Here is a 21168-nt window from a genome sequence, read left to right as displayed (position 1 = left end):
GGTGGACAAGCTGAACGTAACACAGCAATGGACCCCTGTGGCAAAGGCAGCCAACCAAATCCCAGGCTGTATTAGAAAGAGCGTACCCAGCAAGTGGAAGGAGGTGATTATTCCCCTATATTCACCACTATAAAACTACATTTAGGAGCTCCATATTCAGTTTTAAAGGTTTTCCAGTACAAGAAAGACATACTGAGCAAGTTCAGCAGAGCACCTCAAGGAGCCTGGAGTACATGACACATAAGGAGAGGCTGAGTGCGCCAGGTTTGTTCAGCCTTCACAGAAGACCAAGGAGGGATGCTATCACTGCCTTCAGTGAGCTAATGGGAGGTACAGGGAAGGAGTCAGACTCTTCTCGGAGGTGCCCAGCAAACAGATCACAGGCAGCAGTCACAAGTGGCAAAAAGATAAATCAGAATTAGAGAGCATGAAGAAAAAAGAAAACACACCACAGCTAGTCAGAGAGATTTGATGGAGTTCTCCATGCTCAGAGATATTTAAAACTCAGCTGGATAAGATCCTGAGCAACCCGAGCTAATTTCAAAGTTGGTCCTGCTTTGAATGGAAGGTTGAACCAGATGCCTTCTAGAGATCCCTTCCAACCTGAAGTATTCTATGTGGGATTGTAAAATAAACTATATTGCTTATTATTCATCTGAAACTCTAAGGAGTTTCACAGCTGTGTAGGACATTCTTTTCAAATACATATTTTCAAGACACACAGCTAATTCTTAATACTGTTTTCCAAGTCTGACAACTTTTCCAAAACTTAGCTAGAAAAGAAACAGAGCAATTCTAGATGTGTACATACATAACTTTGAGGACCATTTCCTACAGAGAGATCCGAAACTTCTCATTTTCAATGCAATTTAGATTAGTGCGAGGACACAACTTTGAATTTCATCTCTTATCGGAAGAGTAATCTTTCTTTATTCAATATTTAAAGACTGTTCTAGTATTTGCAATGCGTGCAATGGTAACTGTCTCTTAGAAAAGGAAATAATTCTATGGCTCGTTGCAAAACTAAAGCATTGCACAGATATTGCTACTTATAAGCAGCACAAAAAAAAGAAGTACAAAGGTTACATTTTTGTGAAAAGGAACAAGTCTTTAGAATTATATTTTTCCTCAATATTATAAATACTCATATCTGAACCCTCAGATCTCCGTATAGCCTGCAGATGATTTGTATGGATCCCATACAAATCAAGAATAAATTCATTTTACCTACTGGATTTCAGTGGCTTTTATGTAGATTCCACAAGCTTTCAATGTGCTTTGTGCTTACACGCAGAGAACCATGGAGACCTAACAAAACCCTTTCACCCCTAAAGGAAATTGACACACATCCCCAAAGACCATTGCACCCTGACAAGATCAGTGTATTCTAGAAGTGGACACCACAGAGCACTGTGCTGGTTTTGGCTGAGATGGAGTTAGCTTTCTTCACAGTAGCTCCTATGGGGCTATGTTTTGGATCTGTAATCAAAATCACGCTGACAATACCCCCATGTTTTAGTTATAGCTGAGCAGTGCTTACACAGTGCCAAAGTCTTTTCTGCTCCTCAGACTGCCCCACCAGTGAGCAGCCTGGGATGCACAAGAAGCTGGGAGGGGACGCAGTTGGGACAGCTGACCCCAACTGCCCAAGGGATATCCCATACCATATTATGTCGTCCTCAGCAATAAAAGCTGCAGGGAGAAGAGGAGGAAGGGTGGGCATTTGGATTTATGGTGTTTGTCTTCCCAATAACTACTATGTGTGATGGAGCCCTGCTTCCCTGAAGGTGGCTGAACATCTGCCTGCCGATGGGAAGTGGTGAATTAATTCTTTATTCTGCTTTGCTTGTGTGCATGGCTTTTGCTTTACCTATTAAACCAGCTTTATCTCAACCCATGAGTTTTTGCACTTTTACCCTTCCGATTCTCTGTCCCATCCCACTGCAGGGAGTGAGCAGCAGTTTGAGGTTAAACCTCAACAAGCACATCCAAGACATACAGCCTCGATAACTGAAGAACGCACAAAAGCATTAAGATTACTCGGGTTTACAGTCACAGTCCAACTGGCTGAGACTGAAAAAAAGTTTCAAATTGTAAAACATTTAAGTGTATGAAACCCAGTGGTTATCACCGCATACATTTAAATGTACAAAGCTGGACAGGTATACCCGTGCAGAATGAGATGTAACAGCTCTGGGAGGATAGGTGGTAACAGCCAACTAGCAAAGATGATGTCCATCAGCAGAAAATAAGTTGTATAGGAAAAAAATTGTTACTAATTGGTACAAAGGCTGAGAAGTTGCATTACAAGCACCTGACTTCCCACAAAGCAAATTTTAGGTCAAAACTTTTGTCAAACTAATTAGTACACACGGTAAGTCTGATCACTGACCCTATACCTTCAGGAGCAAAATCTTATAAGTAATTCTCTAAAAAAAAAAAAAAACCACAAATTTCTGAGCTAGCAGTGATGCAATGATAGCCACTTAATCTTTTTGTAATTCCATTTTTACAAAACCTGCTGGGTAAAATATTTCAATATTTTACAATTATGTTGACAAAAATAACGGAAAACTAACAGTGAAGTTTTGCACAGTAGCTTGCTTTGAGCCAATGCTTTGCTGCTGAAAGAACCCCATCTTCATCCTCACACACACCCCTGTCCGCTGCGCTAGAGCCCAAGCGCTCGTTTTCAGATGGAGGTGAGCTTATTCTAAGAGTGGAAAAGTTATTTCCAATTTTTTGTTTAATAGGATTTCTGCCACATTAGTGAGTTGAAGCAGCCTGCTGAGTGCTCAGATGAGCAGTGGAGTTATCTAAGGCACAGAACAGACATAGCAGAGGTGCATCCATCTCTGTTCGCATTTCAGATGAAGTTAATCTTCTGACTAGTACTTTCTTTCCGCATCAGCTTGAGGCAGTACACCCACCTTTGCCAGAAAGTTGCAGCTAAGTGCTACATCCACTGAAAGAAATATTCTATTACCTAAAAACACTCACCATGGATAAAACAGTAGACCTTTCCAAAATATGGAAACAACATGAACTAGAATTCTGTCATTCACTTATAGCTGTTTGAGGGTCACTTTACTTACATATAATGCACAGAGCATTAACAAATCATTTCCAAAATGAGATTATTCTAATTTTCCACGGGCCACTTGTTGTGGGAGGGTTTTTTTGTTTTGTAAGAAAAAAAAAAACCACACGCATTTCAGTTATACTAGCTAAAATAAATTGGATGAAGCAAGACCAAAAGATAAACATTAGCTCAAATTACTGTTTCTTCATTTGAATGAATTTAAAAACATTTTGAAAAATGGGGTAGTCCTATAACATGCATTAAACCCACAGAAAATAGGTTAAAATTATCTTCTCTATTAAAAACTACCTGCTACACAACCAAAGCATGACTATTTTTAAGAGTTCAGATTTATTCAAGCCCAGAGTATTTAAATGTATTTAAAAACAGCTTAAAGCTTATCCCCATCATAGACTCTAGCTTGTTCCTTTCGGAGCAGAAATCTGCCAAAAATCAGATAAAAACCCAGATTCTGTCATGAAAGCCTCTTATACATAAATAAATGAGAAAGGATTTTAATAATGCAACCCAGTCAGAAAAGCTGGGAGTCCAAGCTACTTTGCTGAGGATTTTAGCTCAAAAGAATAGTTCACAACTATTCCTCTCTCCTCTGTGAAGTTACCTGTCAAGACTTTCCAGAAACAGGTGAAGAGAATAAAGAAGAGACAGTATAGTTAACCTGCAGACAGAGATAAATACAGTTCATAAACCAGCATGACTTCTTATATATTTGTGCTTGCCACCACAAGCAGCGCCTTGCACCTGTTCTAATGGGGTTGTGGGCATCACTATGTGCTTTACAGTTTCACACGCTTGTAATATTGCCCACTCCCCCAAAGGGGAAATTTCAGACTGCTTCCATATTTTTATAGTACTAAGTGTCATTTACCTCCTCTCTATTTTCAAACATAAGATACACAGAAAAAATGTGAATCAAAAAAATGCATGGAAGCATGTTTAAAAAGAGATGTAGTGAGCAACTATCTAGAATCAGCAGGAGCTGGATCAGCCTCCTGCACACAATGTGTCCCAGAGCTCGGCGCACAGCCCGGAGCAGAGGTGATGTGGCACACAGGTTTCCAGATGTGCGGGGGCAGTGGCTGGGAAGAGGGAGCAGGCAGCACACTCCCCTGCCAGCACCACCAGCCACCGAGGGAGTCTGTGCCTGTCAAGATCCTCACGGTAGCAGCACAACCCCTGAGAAGCCACCGTCTTCTCCAACAGGTATAATTTCCATGGGTATGTCTTCATTTCCATAGATGTTGCTGATGCGCAGGGGACTCTCAAATGATATTGGTATGTAGCTATTATCAGCAAGACAGGCTACATCTTGCCTGGTCTCAGAGAGAGAATACAACAGACTAAAATAAAGTAAAATTAGTCTAAGGCAAAAAAGAAAAGAACCACACCATGCATCACAGCCCCTTGAACTCCTAAGGCTCCTTTTCCTTTGCTTCTAAAGAATGCAAGAACAACTACAGGTGAACACCACAGAGGAAAACCAGGCCCCCGAATTTTAATTTCACCTTAATATCATAAATCTGGATACAGGAACAAGCAGAAACATGTTAGTAGGAAAGCACCACTACATGCTTGCCCATCTTACTTTGCTTCCTAAAGATCCACTGGAGTTAACTGTCAAAGACAGCTGGAAGGACCTTTCATAGGATCCAGCGCAACCACTCCTATTAATCAATACAGCCCTTAATTTCATCAAGTCACATCACAGATTACAGCTACATCGATCTAAGTTTTAATCAATGCAGTGTATGATCACAGTAAGTTTTAGTGAGTCTTAGAAAGCATTTGCATAGTTATATCATTAAATTTCAATAAATTGCAAAACTCTGAGTTGACAGAAACTTCCTATTTAATTTTAGTTACCCTGCTGTTCTCTCATTGAAGAAGGACTGATAGAAAGATCACATTTAAATTTAAATATTAAACAACCCAGCAGAAGAAAAAAAAATTTTAAGACTTATCTTTAAGGTAACATTTTAACAAATTTGCACGGTTAGGGATTTTTTTTTCCCCTTTTAAAGATATGTACACGATGCACAAAAAAAAGCAAAAACGTAAAAGACAGCATTCAGAAGCAGGAGGAAAAAAGCCAGTTTCTGCTATTTCTTATTGCTACTAGCCCCTCTCCTCAGAAACATACATTTTCTCCTGAAAGAAAAGTAATGCTTCAGCGTGACTAAGTCCTGCTGCCACTTTAATATGCAATTCTTAGATGGTGGGCTTTAAGACAAAAAAGCCTTTACAAAAGGATAGAAGAGTACAAGGAACACAGTGTGTGACTGAAGCACGTTTCACAAAATCCGAACTAAATTTACAAGATGTCATGTGAAAAATAAAAAGCCGTATTACTTACCAAAACGCTAACACAAAGAAATTATTGCAGGGAAGATGCACTAACAGGACTGAATTTATTAAGGGTCTAATTTTTATTAGGGGTCTAACTTTTTTCATCCCCAAAATACTTACAGGACACAGCACGTTTGCTGTGCCAGAACAGCATCATTATTCTTATCAGATAGCAAAGCTTATGCTGAAAATATTTTCTACTTCAAAATAAATCCTTCAGCAATCAGACCTTTTCATGGGTAAAGAAAAGGTCATTTCCCACAGCTGGAGGAAAAACCACCAACAGCAAGCCAATAAACACTAGCACTTCTGAGACAGCCGATACTATGTGGTGAATGGCAATTACTGATTCACTTTATTCCTTTTGTTCTTTGATTTTTTTTTTAAATTAACACCTTTCACCACAACATGTAATCTGGCAAGAAGTTCAAAGTAAGCGAGTAAATTCAATGATACACTGTACATGTGGTTCTTCTGATCTAAGGATTTGCTGCTGTCAAAAGAAAAGCCTTTTCTTGACATCTCTGCCTTCCTCTTCCCAACCAGAAAATCCCTCCCCTTACGCCAGCTCTGACCTGTGCCACGGTCCTCCATGACACGATTCACCTCCTGCATTCAGCAAATAGTTATCCACTTCTTTTTTCCGGGGTTAACAAATTCTGTTAGTCTACAGTGGGATATGACAAGGGGATATGACTATCCAAAATCAGCACTGAAGTACATGATAAGAGCAAAAGACAAGGAGGGGACAGGTAGGGGAAAGACACGAGATAGAGAAGAAAAGCAAGATACCCCTCGCTTCACTCCTCACTTTCTGGTGGTGGTGAAATCACAGGGAGTACAGTTGGCCATAATTAAAAAAGAAAAATTAAAATAAACCAATCCCCTACCCACCTAGCCCTGCAATTAACTCCAGCACAGAAGTTCCACAGAAGCAAGAATCCCTGGGATTCAGTTCAGCATCTTCCCCTCTCTTCTCCCACAAAATTATCATTTGACAGCCAGCCTAGAAACAAAACTGTACAATTTAAACCATACAATTATGAAGATCATTCCTAGGAGAAGAGCAGCTACCAACAGTAATACTTTAAGAAGTTTTACACCAATGGGCAGCAATACCTCACTCCTGACTCAAAGCTCTGAGCTGCTTTATTAGAGCACACAGCAGCCTTACCTGTATTTTATTTAAAGCACTAGACAAGGCATATATGCAAATTCTCTACAAAGGAAAAGACTGCTATATTTCATTTGCACTTTCCTTCTTCTCTCAGATTGTTCTTAAGTCACCTCAATATTTGTACCACTTCAGAAACTAGAACTTGCATAAAGATAGCACAAGGTTTCAAAGCATCTGTTCTGAAAAGCAAACTAGCAGGACTACAACACTGGTCTAAACTTCAGGAAACCTTAGTTTTATTAAACTGTATTTGTGGTATATATTTCTTCAGCAGTCAAATCTGTGAAACTATTTGGTTTATATGGAGGAAACAACATACTTGCTGCTTCAAAAAAACCACTTTAATTATTAGAAACTTTTTTAAAGTCATAAATTTGCCTAACAGTCACAAACATACTACTGTAGGAGCTACAGGTTCACAGATATTTTCTTATTTAATAGCCCTTAACAGATTTATCTGTCATAAATGTATCCAGTCACTGAAAAACTGTTCCCTGTTTTCTCGATGACACTCAGGATTTGAGTCCTTGTCCCTCACTCTCACTGACACTGAAGAGTCCTTGTCTATGGGAACGACTGAAGTTTTCATACAGACACTGCTCCACATATGAGCATCCGTGTCGGCCCTCCTTAGGGCTATTATACCCTTCCTGGAATGAAGGAATTAGAAGCGCCTACAATACTGAAAATAGGATTTACAATAACAATGACACAATGCTTTGTGCTCCGCTCCATCGCTAGTAAGTCCTGTGATTCTCTCTGCTTTTTAACAATTACTTGCACTCAGCTGGCACTTTCACAAAACTGTCATAAACTCAAAAATCTTTTTCTTAAGTAATAATAAATTCCAAGGCTACCATTGTGTGAGTAAAGAAAGGACCATTTTCCCATAGGCATCACTTCACATCAATGAGGATGATACGTAATTGGAGAAGCACTTTGTGATATTGAGGGCCAAGCCTTCACAATCAGTCTTTGCCTTCACTATCTCAAGTAACTCTCTCACCAGGAAAAATGTTTCCCACTTATGACAAGTGATTTCCAAACTAAACTTTTGAGCAGCACAGATTCCCAAGAAATATCACTAATGACCTCTCACCACTAATTTGCATCTTAACTAGCTTCTCTATCCAGAGAAGGACCATCTCTACATTCAGATTAAGTCTTTGGTAGGGGACTTCACAGACTGCCTTTTGGAAACTTAGATTACATCAACTATGTTGCCTTAACCTATATGTTAACGCCATCAAATGGTTTTAATAGACTTAGGAGATGCTGAACATGTTTTATAAGGCTGTTGTCTCTTCACCTCAGCACCTTTCATCTATCCACAATCTCTGCTTTTGGTTCAGCTTATTAGTTAGTAGTTTCCACTCTTTCAGTAACTCCTTTGAAAAACTGATTTTATCGCTGCGCCTTTCCAGTCTTCTATGACTGAGACAATTTAAAGCATCGGGTTATACTTTCTGGTGAGGAATTTGCTTATTTCACTCTTGAACTCCTTCATATGTGTGAACACATCTCATCTTGTCAACTGACTGCCTTTCACTTCAGTTTGTTCTAACAGCTCCTTCCCCAAACACTGCCATTTGAGACAGATCCCACAAAACATTCCTTCACCTCCAATTCTTTAAGTTCTTTCATAATGCACAGAGAAAACCAAAGCTTTTCTCCTGTTGTCATTTCATCTTCTCTAAACACGCCTTCTATAGTTTAGTGGTCCCCTGTCCTACAGATAGCATTGTGCTACTGATGCATTGGAAAAGAAGGAGGGGAAAGGAAGATTAATTTCATTCTCTTCTCAAAGAGTTTCTCAAGGTTGGGGAGGGGTGGGGGGAGCTTTGTGTGTTTTGGAGGTCTTATATGTGGGGGAGGTTGTCAAGGGGGGCTGTCACACTACAGTTCTACACCTCGCCTACCATCACTTACCTTCTCTTCTACGTTCGTCATTCACAGAAGACTTAATTTTTCAAAGAACATATTCTCACTCCCCAAGGGCTTCCTCTGTTCTACTATTTGGCCATGTCAGATTTTTTTAATTGATGGTTTTACAGTGTGTCTTGATGAGTGATACATACCTATGGAGAGCCCAGAGAAGCTTCAAAAATGGTTCCCAAGCAGCTTGCAACATTTCACCTTGTTGGCTCTCTTTTAGCTTTAAGAATCCTCCTTCCACCACCTCCCTTTTCCCCTCTCTCTTTTTTTTCTTTTTTTTTTTTTTTTTTTTTTTTTTTTTAAACTGAAGTGGTACTTCAAGCAGATTTCTTAACCTTGTATAGATTCAGCATCCCTCTGGGAGTAAAGTACAAACCATGTTGGTCACAGACCGCCCTCAGTAGTAACAGTTTGAATCTGCTCTTTGATCCTACTGCAGGCCAAGTCCCGAGTGGACTCTCCTGTTGTGGCTGTAGTAGGTAGCTACTCACTGCCCCAAAGCTTTGCCTTAGCATCTCTCTCTGACAGCGCATCCACCTAAATGAAATGAGGCTAACGAGACATTCATTTTCTGCTTTGCAGCCTCTCTGATCTCAAACAGCACCGGCAAACCAGTAAGGCAGATGGAAATGCAGCCCTAACACTATTTTTCACCCTTACATATGCCGGGAATTCCACCTATAGAGTGTTCAGTGTCGCAATAGCTACTCTTTTTTGAGTCTTTCAGTATCTGACACTCATCTGGCAGAGTCAGATAAGCTTCCAGTTGAGCTTTTATAAAATTGAATTAACATAACAGTGAATGGCACTGTTAGCACATTTACTTGCGAGGGGTTGTTCTCTTCAGCCCTGCTTAAAACAGGATAGACATTCATGGAAAAACAAAAGAGAATTTGAACTCCAAGCAGTTCAAGTACAAAAAGTTAGATAAGATTCAAATTACACTAGGGGACAAATTTGCCGCCTTGCTTTCTTGAAGTCCACCCAGGCAGAGCTTGCTCCAGTTGCCTTTGTTATGCTCCATACCTTGCACAGTAGTTCCGTGAGAACAACAGAGTTGATGAAACTGATTTGCCAAGGCTTCCTTGTGGGATTACCCAGTGTCTGAATGCAAACTGTAATAGAAAGTACACCTGCAGCTAGGGCTCCCCCTCACAGGCAAGGCTATTCCACTCCCAGAAAACACATTTTGGCCAGAAACACAAGGTGGAATCAGGGGTTTGCTGCAATTCAGATCCTTTCGTATTCCAAGTTCTCAGCCACAGATATTATGCACACAGACAGTAATGAATTGAGTCTTCTTTTTCAGTGCAATTCTCAAGTGTCCTTTATTCAAATGTCAACATCTTGTATGCAAGGTGTTACGCGCGCACAGCACGGAGCTTTCCCAGAAAAACGGGCAGATTGTTTCAGTGACCTTTAGTTGTGTTCTTCCCTGTTCACAAAACACGTGCATTTTTTCAAGACTAATTTTAATTTTGGATGTTTAGGCTATCATCTGTAGTTGAGAAAATCATTATGTTCTCTTGAACATTTTGTCCTTTAAAAAAAAATAGCTGCAACTTCAATACTGATTTATAGTTCTTTTTCTGCAAATTCTAAACTGACTGCACAATATGTTTTGCCATATCACCACTTAACACGCAAGGTAGTTAAGATGCAGTTGAATAGAAACTGCTGCCTAAACAGCAGCACCTTTTTGCTCAAGTGTTGCATATAATTTTACAAGGACTTTTTCGCACCCTGATCTTCATATGCCTAAGTCAGTCCTTCACTAGGACGTGCAAAACACATGCAATTGGGCAACACCAGTAGAATTCTCCGTAAAAAAGCAGAATATCAAAATTGTCTCTCCAGTACCTTTCCTATATAAGCTACTAAAGGCTTCATATGCTTCCGTACAAAATTCAATATATTTATACAAATCACTATCTCTCAAATGGAAAGCCTACAATACATGAAAGTTAGCAACTCGTTCACAAGCAGCCTTGTACTTAAAAAAGAAAATGTAGCTATGAATAAAAGCTATGCTGTAATCCCAAATGTGCTATTATGGGGGCTTGACAAGGTCTCAGAAACCATTTGTTGAGCCTCGGAGGAGACAAGAGAGAACAGCAGGCTTGCCAGCCAGAACACAAAACCCTCCTGCACGGTTATCAGCCCGCACGTAGCAGTAACACACAGCATTACTTGCCAAGCTCGCAAAGAAAAGATGGGGGGTAGTGGGGGGCGGTGGAGAGCAGCATGAGAGTTGGAACACTGGCGGGATGAAGTCTGAAACCGAAACCTTATTCCCATCCATTCACACAAGATGGGCTTCTCTACTCTAAACTCAAGACTCCTTTGCAGTGGAAGGATACCCAAAAGAAAGCAAGCCTTTTATTAGCAGCAAAGTTAAGTATCTTGATGCTCCTGCCCCAGCTTCATTACCTTACTTGAACAAGTTTTGTCTGTATTGAACCTTAAAGAGCATTTCCAAAACTAACATTAACAGAGGAGGGGGAACTGACTACCATCATCTACATAAAGGCAGAATCCACAATTCTGAGTATTTTATAATATTACAAACAAACTGCTGGCTTACTTTGTTAATACTTTAAACAAGCATAAAGGATACAGACAATTATATATTGATTAAAAATAATCCTCATGGGCTTACTCAATTTCAAAATGAGAATTTTTAATGAGATTTGACACCCCTTCAGCATGGGCCCTTTTGTCATATTTCAAATGTTGAAGATCTGGCAATTCCTCTTCCCCCAACACATGCCCAGGAAGCACAACATTTTTACCTCAAATCATTTGAGCTGATCAAATCTAAGACTCTTCATGGCAGCAGACTGGCAGAACACATGCAGATTATAACTTTTGCACACACTATTTACCTCATCGTAGGAGAGAGCCCTAGCTGCAAGTACACTTCATTCTGAATTTGCATTTAGGCAGTGGATAATTCCACAATAAAGCAAAAGCCTTGGGGGGGAGGGGGGGATAAAATTAGGTTTCGTAAATGCCATTACTCACGCAACTACTGTGCAAGCTACAAAAAGCTGCAACGAGAAGTAGTGCAGCCCGTGTGACTTCAAGACAGCAAGGCTGCAAGTCCATCTTCAAATTCCCAGTATCTCAAAAGCAGCTAGTACCTCAGAGCTCTTTATACAAGGACACAGCAGAGCCACAGAATTCTTTGGGTTTTAACAGTTTCAGAAATAGAGGTCATCAGTATGTGTAGCTATAAAATTAATATGCCTTTTTTTTCCCTTATGGTTAAGACATCTCTGATGTTTTTGCAGAAATATTTGAAACCTGTATTTTCCACAGAACAGTTATCACATGCAGACACAACAATATTGTTTAAAATCAGCAAAAACGTTAAGGAATACATCCGGATTCTCATTCACTACAGGTTATTCTTTTAGAATCTGCACTGGCCAGCAAAGGTCCTGTAGCAGCATGAAAAGTGTTGAAGCCTCACCACACTCACCCTTAAAAGCAAGGGAGGCACAACCATCAGCCCCCCACCTTTAAAAAAAAAAAAACACCAACACTTTATCAGATATGAGGAAACAATTTCTCAAAAATCTGCTTTTAGTCAGATCTTTTAGTCCACTAAAGAACCACTACTGCAGTGCAAATTACCTGCACTGTGTGTACTTACCACTTACTTCTTTATCTACCTGAACTTTTGTTCTCCAAGCACGTTTTTACAAATGCACAAGACTACATTCATCCTGTAATACTACTATTTTACTTCCGCTCTCAGACAAAAGGGGCTCCTTCCAGGCCAGGTCAAGGGTTTTTCCATCATTTCTATCGTGATTCTCTAAACTCAGTGCTGGAAACAAGATCTGTCCTCCTGGTCCACGAGACCTCCAGGACTCTGTTTCCTGACTCCCCTGTGCCACCCTACTCGCTCCCTGAGACAGAAACCTGATGATACTCTACACTGATCACTGATTTCAGCCCCAGGACAGGAAAGTTTCCAACTCCATAGTTTCTCTCCCTGTCTCCAGATTGTTTGTTAACAGAAAGAATAATCCACTGTCATAGTCCATACCTAGTCTAGCTGAACAAACAAGTGCTTTCCCGCGCAGATACTATGCCCAAACTCTGAGCCCCTGAATGCTGCAGAGCCTTCCAGCCACCTCTGTCTCTTCTCTCACCTTCCACTGAAGAACAGTTTAGCTCCAGGTTCACCTCCTCTTCCTTAACAATGCACGGCCCCGAGCATCCACCACTTTTTTCAGTGCGCTCAACTGCACATATTCTGCACCGCCATCCCAGAAGCAGACAGCACAGTACGCTGTTTTTAGCATGCCACTAGACGTCTTGATATCCATGGATAGCTCATGTTTGTCTTCCACCTCACTTACTTCTAGTGCATAACATCACCCCCAAGTCCACTCTTTTGGGCGCTGCTGATGACTGTATGCAGCCTTCATGTGGGTAGGCAAGGAAATGGAGCAGTCTCCTCCGCCCTGAAGTTCCTCCTCTGAATTTTTCAGAAGTTTGTGAACATAAACAGGATACAAAACCACACAGGAATCACTCTCCAAGGTGACCGAAAAATGCAACACAACAGTTCCTAGCATATTGCAGTAGTCCATCAAAAAAGCTCTTGCTTACTGAAACGTACATGCATAACAGCCCATTTTTAGCACATACAAGAGGGGACGATTAAATCCAAACAATTGCAGTCATTCATGTCTGCCAGCCATTTCTATTTTATTTTTTTCATATTCAGTTACATATTAGCGTAATGTGTGCAAGAACTAGGATGGAAAAAGGATTATTTAGAAAACTTCAATTGTCTGTCTGTAACCAATGCCACTTTTGTTTTAAAAATTTTTGGATTTCTGCTAAATAAAAAAAAAAAAGATACTGGGAGACAACTGTTAGGACCAATACTTATGATCCTGCTTTCCAGTTCTCACTAATCTAAGTTTTATGTTTAAATCCAAATAAAAGAAGATGAAAGGAGACTGTACCCTTACAGAACCGGAGCTGCACCTAACAGTATTAACTACAGCAAAGGTGGGAAGACACAGTCCATGCCAGCAGCCTGTGTGCTGCCTCACATACCTCTGTTCATACAACAACCGCAGCCCAGCCCAGTCTCCATCTCATGTAATCACAACTCCACAATGACAAGGGTCCATAGTACAAAGAAAGAATCCTGTTCTCAAGAAAGCCATTGGGCAGGCAGGGAGAGGAAGAAGTATTTTGTCTAGAAGATGCTGCTACCCAGACATTTGCAACTGATGTCCTGCTTCTCACTGTCCCACTACTCGTGTATGGAAAATTATTTTGGTGGAAGATGGAAGCATCTTGCTATTAACTGGCTATTCAGAATGACCTGCTTCTATAGATATTTCAGGCACACTAATGAATGGCTTATAATTCAGTACGCTCAACAGAGAGACAGATTTTTATAACCATTTTGATACTCACTGTGGCACAGCAATAACCTTTCAATGCCAAAACAGGCACATCCGAGCTGTAACTCGGAGGTCTTGTGAAGTGCATATCACATGTTGGCTGTTGTCGCACACTGTTGGAGTACAACCTCGCCAAACACAAATCTGAGCCACTGTACCTTCATCATGTTTCCACTGTAGTTTCCAAATTTCAGCATAACTAAAAGAATCTATTCTTAAGAAACAAGAGATTTCTTTCAGAGCTTGTGCTACAGCAGTCTGCAAAATACAGCTCTTCAGATTCCAATGTTAATAAAGGACACCTCTGTTGCTTTGTGGCTGGTTTGGTTTTTGTTGTTGTTCTGATTTTTTATTTGGGTGGTTTTGGGTTTTTTTTAAACTTCTAAACGACTTTAAACAGAAGAATCAAAGAATAGCCCAGAGCTAGTGACCATACTACCTCACCATCATTTGGCTGAAAGCAGCATTCTCTGATGAATGACGTGCACCTTCTCTATAATCAGCACCCACAAAAACTATCCCCTATTCTCTCATGAAAAACTAAGCACACCACTACATGCCCCCCAATTTACAGATATTATTCTAATTTATAAATCCAGAATAGAAGCAGATATGGATCTTTGGTGTTTTGCAACACTATTCTCACACCCTCCTCTCTGCACTTGTCAAAGGCTTCAGGCAGGAACGAAACACTAACTCACAGCTACCCCAGCTCCACCTTTGCTGCTGGCTATGAAAATAAATCAACACATCAGTGACAAGATAACAAAAGATCACACCAAATAAAGTTCAAGAGCCACGGAAGGATTCTCTCAACAGCATGACCTTAAAAACCCATAAAGCTTGGAGTCACCTAACCAGGTGAGAAGGGAAGGAAGCAGATGGGAAGAACAATTATGTGAGTGGTTTACCAGAAAAATTAAAGAGCACAAGACTTCATGCAATACATCATGCATACCTCATTATGTAGATGATATAGTTTAATTACGAATTTTCTAACTACTATGGTAATGGATCCAAAAGAGACTCAGGGCATATATTTTAACAAGATAATGCCACATATTACATACATAAATAAAGTCTGTGGCATTTAGGAATTACATACTATTGTTCACAGGAGTCACAAGCCAAAGGCTTGCGTGCCTACTCGGCACCTCTCACTGCCTGCCTGTAATCTGCACCAACTGCTTCAGTTCAAGAGAGTTAAAACCAACACAGATGAACATTCAGCCAAAAAAAAAAAAACTAACCTTCATGTCTAAAACTGAGACACATCAAGAGTTGTTCAGAAGTTTTAGTGAAAACTAACAGCACAAACTTCATGATACAACTCCTGCAAAGGTTCGATACAGAAAGAATCAAGCTTTAAGTCCACATCTGTTGCTTCACTTCTCGCCAAGTAATATTTCTCACTGGACTCATCACCTCTATTTGTGGCACTCCCAAACTCAATGCACCTCTCACTAAAAAGGTTTCATAGAATCATTGACAAAATAAGTCTTCTATGATCTAAAGTAACTCAATCAATACATACCCGTAAACGCAGAAAAACTGGAACTAACCTTGTATCAACCTTATGAAGGGCCAAGTGTTTAAATAAAAAGAAACCCTAATTCCTAAAGTAAACAAAGGTGGGCTCTGCACGCACTACGGAGCTTGGTCTGATCTCTAACAGAGCAGCCTGACTTCTAGAGCATATGAGCATTCAACTTGTTACAGCAGTTAAGTCAGAAGTGACTGTTCTTGCCAACGTTACAGAACGGACACAAAGCTCTTGACTTAGCTTTTTCCTTTGACAACAGGTTGCACAGTTTACCTATGTCCCATTGAAATATTACCTTATTGTTCACCAAAAGAATTCCATGTCCCCCTCTTCAAATACTATGAAACAAGAACAGCACTGACATATTTTACACTACACAAGCTATTCATTATTTTATCTAACTGAAACACGTTCTGTCTTCTCTTTTTTTTCAAAGGTAAATACTCTCAATCTCTTCAGTTTCTCTTTACACTAAAGTTTTTGAGAGAAAGATCATCATTCTTGCAATATCCTTTTACCAGTAAGTAGAGGCTACGACATACCATATTAGAGATTAAGCAAACCAGTATCTTACTGGACATACACTGGTCTTCCACCATTCTGTTTCTTATACAACGCATTCAGACCTTCAAGGAAAAAAAGCGGATACAGATTAGATTGTTTGAAGGGTGCCAGGAAAAGTCCAGCACAGAAGCGTTTCAGTATGTCCAAAAGAAAGAGTCCATCCCTCCATCTAGAGCAACCCTTCCCACGCAGAACTATAATAGCTGAAATTAAAAATCTCTCTGGCTGCACTCGTGTTTGAGACCTACATCACCTCTTGCAGTTTCTGAGAGCAGTTAGGAGAGCACTAGTTTGCTGACTGTTGGTTCCCCACCAACAGTCTTATCACGTAAGTCTTTCTGAGAGATTAAGAAAAGCTTCTAATAAAGCACCAGGGGATGTAACTATAGTTTGAGATCTTCAATTATAGCATTTTTTGCTGTTGTAATTAAAAAGTTAGATAGTGCCTAGTAGTGACATTCAATAGTTTCTTATTCTCATCCAAACCACATCCAATAAACAGGAAAAATGAATATTTGGAAACACTCCAACTTGCCACTGAAACAGGCAGCCTTGCTCCACAAAACAGGCTTCTCTCTCAGATTTCTGACTGTAGCTGTACCATAAAAAGAGAAGGGACAGTGAACAAAAGCAATCAGTGCAAGATCAATCCCACTGAAACTGGGTACCACTCAGGCATTAGCACACAACCAGCACAGACAGCCCAGCTCCAGCAGCTGGGCTCACACAAGCAGCTCCTCCTGTCCTCCCACCTCTGTCTGCCCATACCTGGCACTCCGTTCCTAATGAGCTTTGAAGGAGTCTGCTCAGTCAATTAAAAAATAAAAATTAAAAAAAAAATATATTAAACCTGTATGTTAGTCCAACAAACTAAAAACTGCTGGCATATTTTCCAAGTTTGGCATAAGTCAAATAGGTAGGTTTAATATCTGGGTTGAGCAATGTTCCTGAGGGAGCACCAAAATGGCACGCAAAGCATCTTTTATGCAGGAAATAACTGACATTTTCTGGACACAAAAAAAAGTAAACTATCCTACTACCATTAGAGATGAGCAACAGTTTCTTTATCTGAAGACTGATGTTCAACGTGCCATGCCTGCATTCCCTTCCTGGTATCTGCCATTAGTCAACTGCCGCCTTGTACACCTTTCTGCTTAAAAATAAACCCCATTGATTCACATAGAGTTTGTTCTAAGCAGGTTTTAGAGCCTACTGCAAGTACTGCACTGATTAAAAAAAAAAAAAAAGAAAGCGCACCATTTGATAAAAAGCCAGGAAGATTTTTTTCAACCAGAGAGACCAAAAACTTAAAAGTGAGAGGGATTAAAATAAAAATATGAGAACAGAATGCAATTTTGCTGCAGGCAGTGCACCAGAGCTCACCCACGTTGTCTGACATTGTTACTCATCTGATTTGATGTTCAGTTGGGTCAAGTTTGGCAGCAAATGTGTCAGAAAACCTCCGTGGAGCCATCCACACCTACTGATCCTCTAAGATGGTCCAGTCGAGACCCCAAACCTCACCTTGTGGCAAAGGGCACCTCAGGGCTGGACCAGCTTTTTTGTTGGAGCAGGGCGTGAAATCCAGGTTACGCCCTCGTCAGGTCACTAAAGCACACACCACAGAACATCTCTTTCACTCACTAGAAGGATTCTCACTCCATCAAGGTTTCTATATGACTCTCCCCCAAAACGTTCCCTTGTAGTTTTAATGACATACAATTAACTCCTGCAGTTAGGACCCGCAGCTGCTATCTAGTTTTGAATTGCCATACTGCACCTCAGAAGCAGCTCTAAGAGCAATCAAAAAAAAGAGGTGAAGATGGCAGTCATACTAAAGACAGCAGCTCCTACTACTCTTAACCTGGATTTTTATCACTGAGGGCTTTTGAATATACGTTTTCACTAACTGAATTATTAAAGTTTAGTTCTTTTCTGCGTTTCCTCTGTTCATTAGACATCCATACGTAGAAAGTGATGTCATGTAACAAAAAGTTGTCCCAGTATTTTTAAGAAAACATTAGCAGTCCTGAAGCCCATTCATCAAAGTACTCTAAAAAAATCATCATGTATATTAATAGACTTAAAAGATTTATGCTACTTAAAATAAGAATTAGGGTCATGTAACAACACTTGCTTTAAACTTAAAAGTTCAAAGGGAAAAATTATATTAAAATTAACTCAAAAATTACAAACAACTCCATATGTAAAGAAAGTTCCAGCTGCACAAATACTACAAACAAAAAGCAGGTCATTCATCCATCAATATGTACCATTTGGGGAATACTGAAACAACGTAAGAATTTTTTTTAAAATATTTGTATATAACAATATACAAATATTGAACTCTGTTTCACACACTCCCCACTGCAAGATACAACATCCACCTATACATTACCATAGCTTCAGGAAAACAAAATGTTGTTACCACTTGCTTTTGCATCCCTTTGGATAAAAGGATGTAAATGGAACCTTTAACTTCAATCCTAATTCCATCCACGTAATTTAAGATCACATACGTACCAGTAAACTATACGTTACAAAAGCATCTACAGATGTTCCTATTTTATGTATTTTAGTGATTGTCCAAGGGCAATTACACAGCATATTTAAAAAGAGAAAGTTTTCAGAAATCTGGAAGGGAAATGGGAAGTACTAGGAAAAGGAAGGGAAAGGAGGCACTAAATGAACAATAAGGAAAAGAGACAACATACATTGCTCGCTCCTTTTTTTTTTCCTTTTTGCAAACTCTAATCAAACACCATACAGTGATTTCCCCCCTCACCAAGAGGATTTAAAATTGTACACACTCCAGAACCAAGAAGAAATTCTACTTTAAAGCCACCTTTGAGTAACTATCCATTTTTAAAGCACACAATTCCACTTTTCTGAAGTTTCTCAAAATGACAGTACCACCAGCAGCTCTAACACTCTCCCAAACACTGTCAAGCAGACTGATGATTTCACCAAAAATATGTTTGCATATATGCATCACCAGTGTCACATGCTGAATTCCCTACACGCTGCTGCAGTCCAACATGCTGAACAGCTGCAAAGAGCCTGACAGGAACATTAGAAATGTAGAAGTCTTTCAGTACCCCAATCTATTTTTCATATTGCAGGTCTCTTTATCGGAGCTGAAACCAGGGCTGGCTGCACTAGCAAAATTAGTACCTGCATTTAAGGAGACTTGAGGCAGTAGCTTATCTCACCCAAAACAGTTTATTCCCCTTCCCCTCCTAGAAATAAAATGATTCAGTCAAGATAAGAATTTCTCCTATTAACAGTTTGAAGGATCCAAATGTAAAATTTGAGAAGAACAGTTAGCTGACTCATACTAGCAAGCAAAATTCAGGCTGAAGTAACTGTGCCGCAATTAATATCAGCATATTTAAAACACAGACAAGATAAGGTGTGACCAGTCCCATTACAACCCTTCTGTAGGTAATGGCTAAACTATTTCTAGAATTAAAGCTTATGTAAACAGAAGCAGATCATGTTTCAGCCACAACTGACCACAGACTGCTTTAGAAGTTTTTATTTATCAATTGTAAAAATAACAACCTGACTTTTTAAACACACATTATTTGAAAGACAACGTGCAGAGCACTACTGTGAGCAGACTGCAAGAGAAAGACTGGACTTAATTTAAAATTTAGAACCTGTTACAAGAACAGCCCGAGCCTCTCCTGCTTCTTCTGCTCCCTACTTCCTATTGTTCTGCTGTTCAGCCCGTGATGCCATGTCATGGACGAGGTAAACCTAAATGACAGTTTGCTGGATCTTTCTTTAAAACATTTATGCAAAGCAATTCTTTACTGGGGTCTGCACCAAGAACTGGTCACACAGAACGCTCTTTTAAGGCAGTCTAAAGCCCCGAAAGGACCGGCAGACTTCGGTTCCTGAAGCAGCCAGCAAGAATACCCAAAATGGTGACTACAAGTAATAAATCAGACAAAAAAGCATTATTAAAAAAAAAAATTAAACCCTGTTCTACGAAGCTGAAGGCCGGGCTGAACATTCTAAGTGACTACTCGTTTATCCACAACGAAACCCCGTTAAGTTAAGCGTTTTGCTTAACCCCATCATTTTCTCTCCCAAGCCTCCCCGGACCGCGGCGGGGCTCCAGCCCTGCGCCGAGGGGCTGGGAACGCTCCGACGAGGGACCGACTGGGGGACCCGAACACGGCCCGGGTGGCAAAACGCGGGGTTTAATCGGGCGGCGGCAGAAGCCCCCGGCACCGAGAGGGGCGATAAGGGGCAGGGCGGGAGAACGGGCGGCGGTACGGCGGGGGGACGGGGCGGGGGGGACGACACAGAGGCCGGTGTGGCGGGAAGCGGCCGGGGAACGAAGGGCCGGGGGAGGAGGGACTGGACAGGCCGGGTACCGAGGGTGTGGGGTAGGGGGGAAGCCCCGCTCCTCACTCACCCGTCCTTCCGCTTGGCTTTGTAGACGTGCCCGTAGGTGCCCCTGCCCACCTTGCAGCCCTCGTACTCGAAGAGGTCCTCCACCCGCTCCCGCTCCCCGGTCAGCTTCACCTTGAAGTCATAGTCCATCTTCAGCGCCCACCGCCCCGCGCCGCCCCGGGCCGCCCCCGACCGCCGCGCACCCCGCCGCGCCCCGCCGCGACCGGGCGGCAGCAGGAGGAGGAGGAAGAGGAGGAGGAGGAGGCCCCCGAGCCGCCCCGCGGACCATCCAGGGGCTGCTGCCGTCCCTCCCCAGCCCCGTCCTCCGGCTGCTCGCTCCCTCCCCGCCCCGCCAGCTAGCGGCACAACAGCCGGTCTCCCGGGGCGGATTACGGCGCCCGCGCCTGGCCGCACTGCCGCAAAGAAACGTCGCAAACCGCGGGCACCTCCCCAGCCGCGGGCGCGGCGGGCAGCGCACCACGTGGAAGACGGCGGGCTGCGCCAGAGCCCCGCCCCCCGGCCGGCCCGGCATGCCCTGCGGCCGCGTGGCGCGCTGGGACATGTAGTACAGAAGGAGGGAGGCCGGGAGCTCGGCGCGATGCATGCCGGGAGTTGTAGTCTTCACCCGGCGGAGCGGCGCGCTGTCTGCCGGGAG

At 41.5% G+C, this 21168-nt stretch overlaps 1 protein-coding gene across 3 annotated transcripts in view; it reads right to left on the bottom strand.

Moving 5' to 3' along the window:
- CDK8 (cyclin dependent kinase 8) overlaps nucleotides 1-20921 on the bottom strand; it is a 91029-nt gene extending 70108 nt beyond the window's left edge. For 2 of the 3 annotated variants that reach the window (XM_063331574.1, XM_063331583.1), the window contains exon 1: nucleotides 20536-20921. In XM_063331574.1, the coding sequence (XP_063187644.1) occupies nucleotides 20536-20663 (128 nt within the window). In that variant the 5' untranslated portion in view covers nucleotides 20664-20921. The remainder of the gene's footprint in view (nucleotides 1-20535) is intronic. The other variant, XM_063331587.1, reaches the window with a different exon arrangement.
- Between the last annotated feature and the right edge of the window lie 247 nt (nucleotides 20922-21168).

This window comes from Chroicocephalus ridibundus, chromosome 1 (genome assembly GCF_963924245.1).
Source record: "Chroicocephalus ridibundus chromosome 1, bChrRid1.1, whole genome shotgun sequence".
Lineage (NCBI taxonomy): Eukaryota > Metazoa > Chordata > Aves > Charadriiformes > Laridae > Chroicocephalus > Chroicocephalus ridibundus.
The sequence above is the reverse complement of the archived record's forward strand: the minus strand, read 5'-3'. Positions and strand labels throughout refer to the sequence as shown.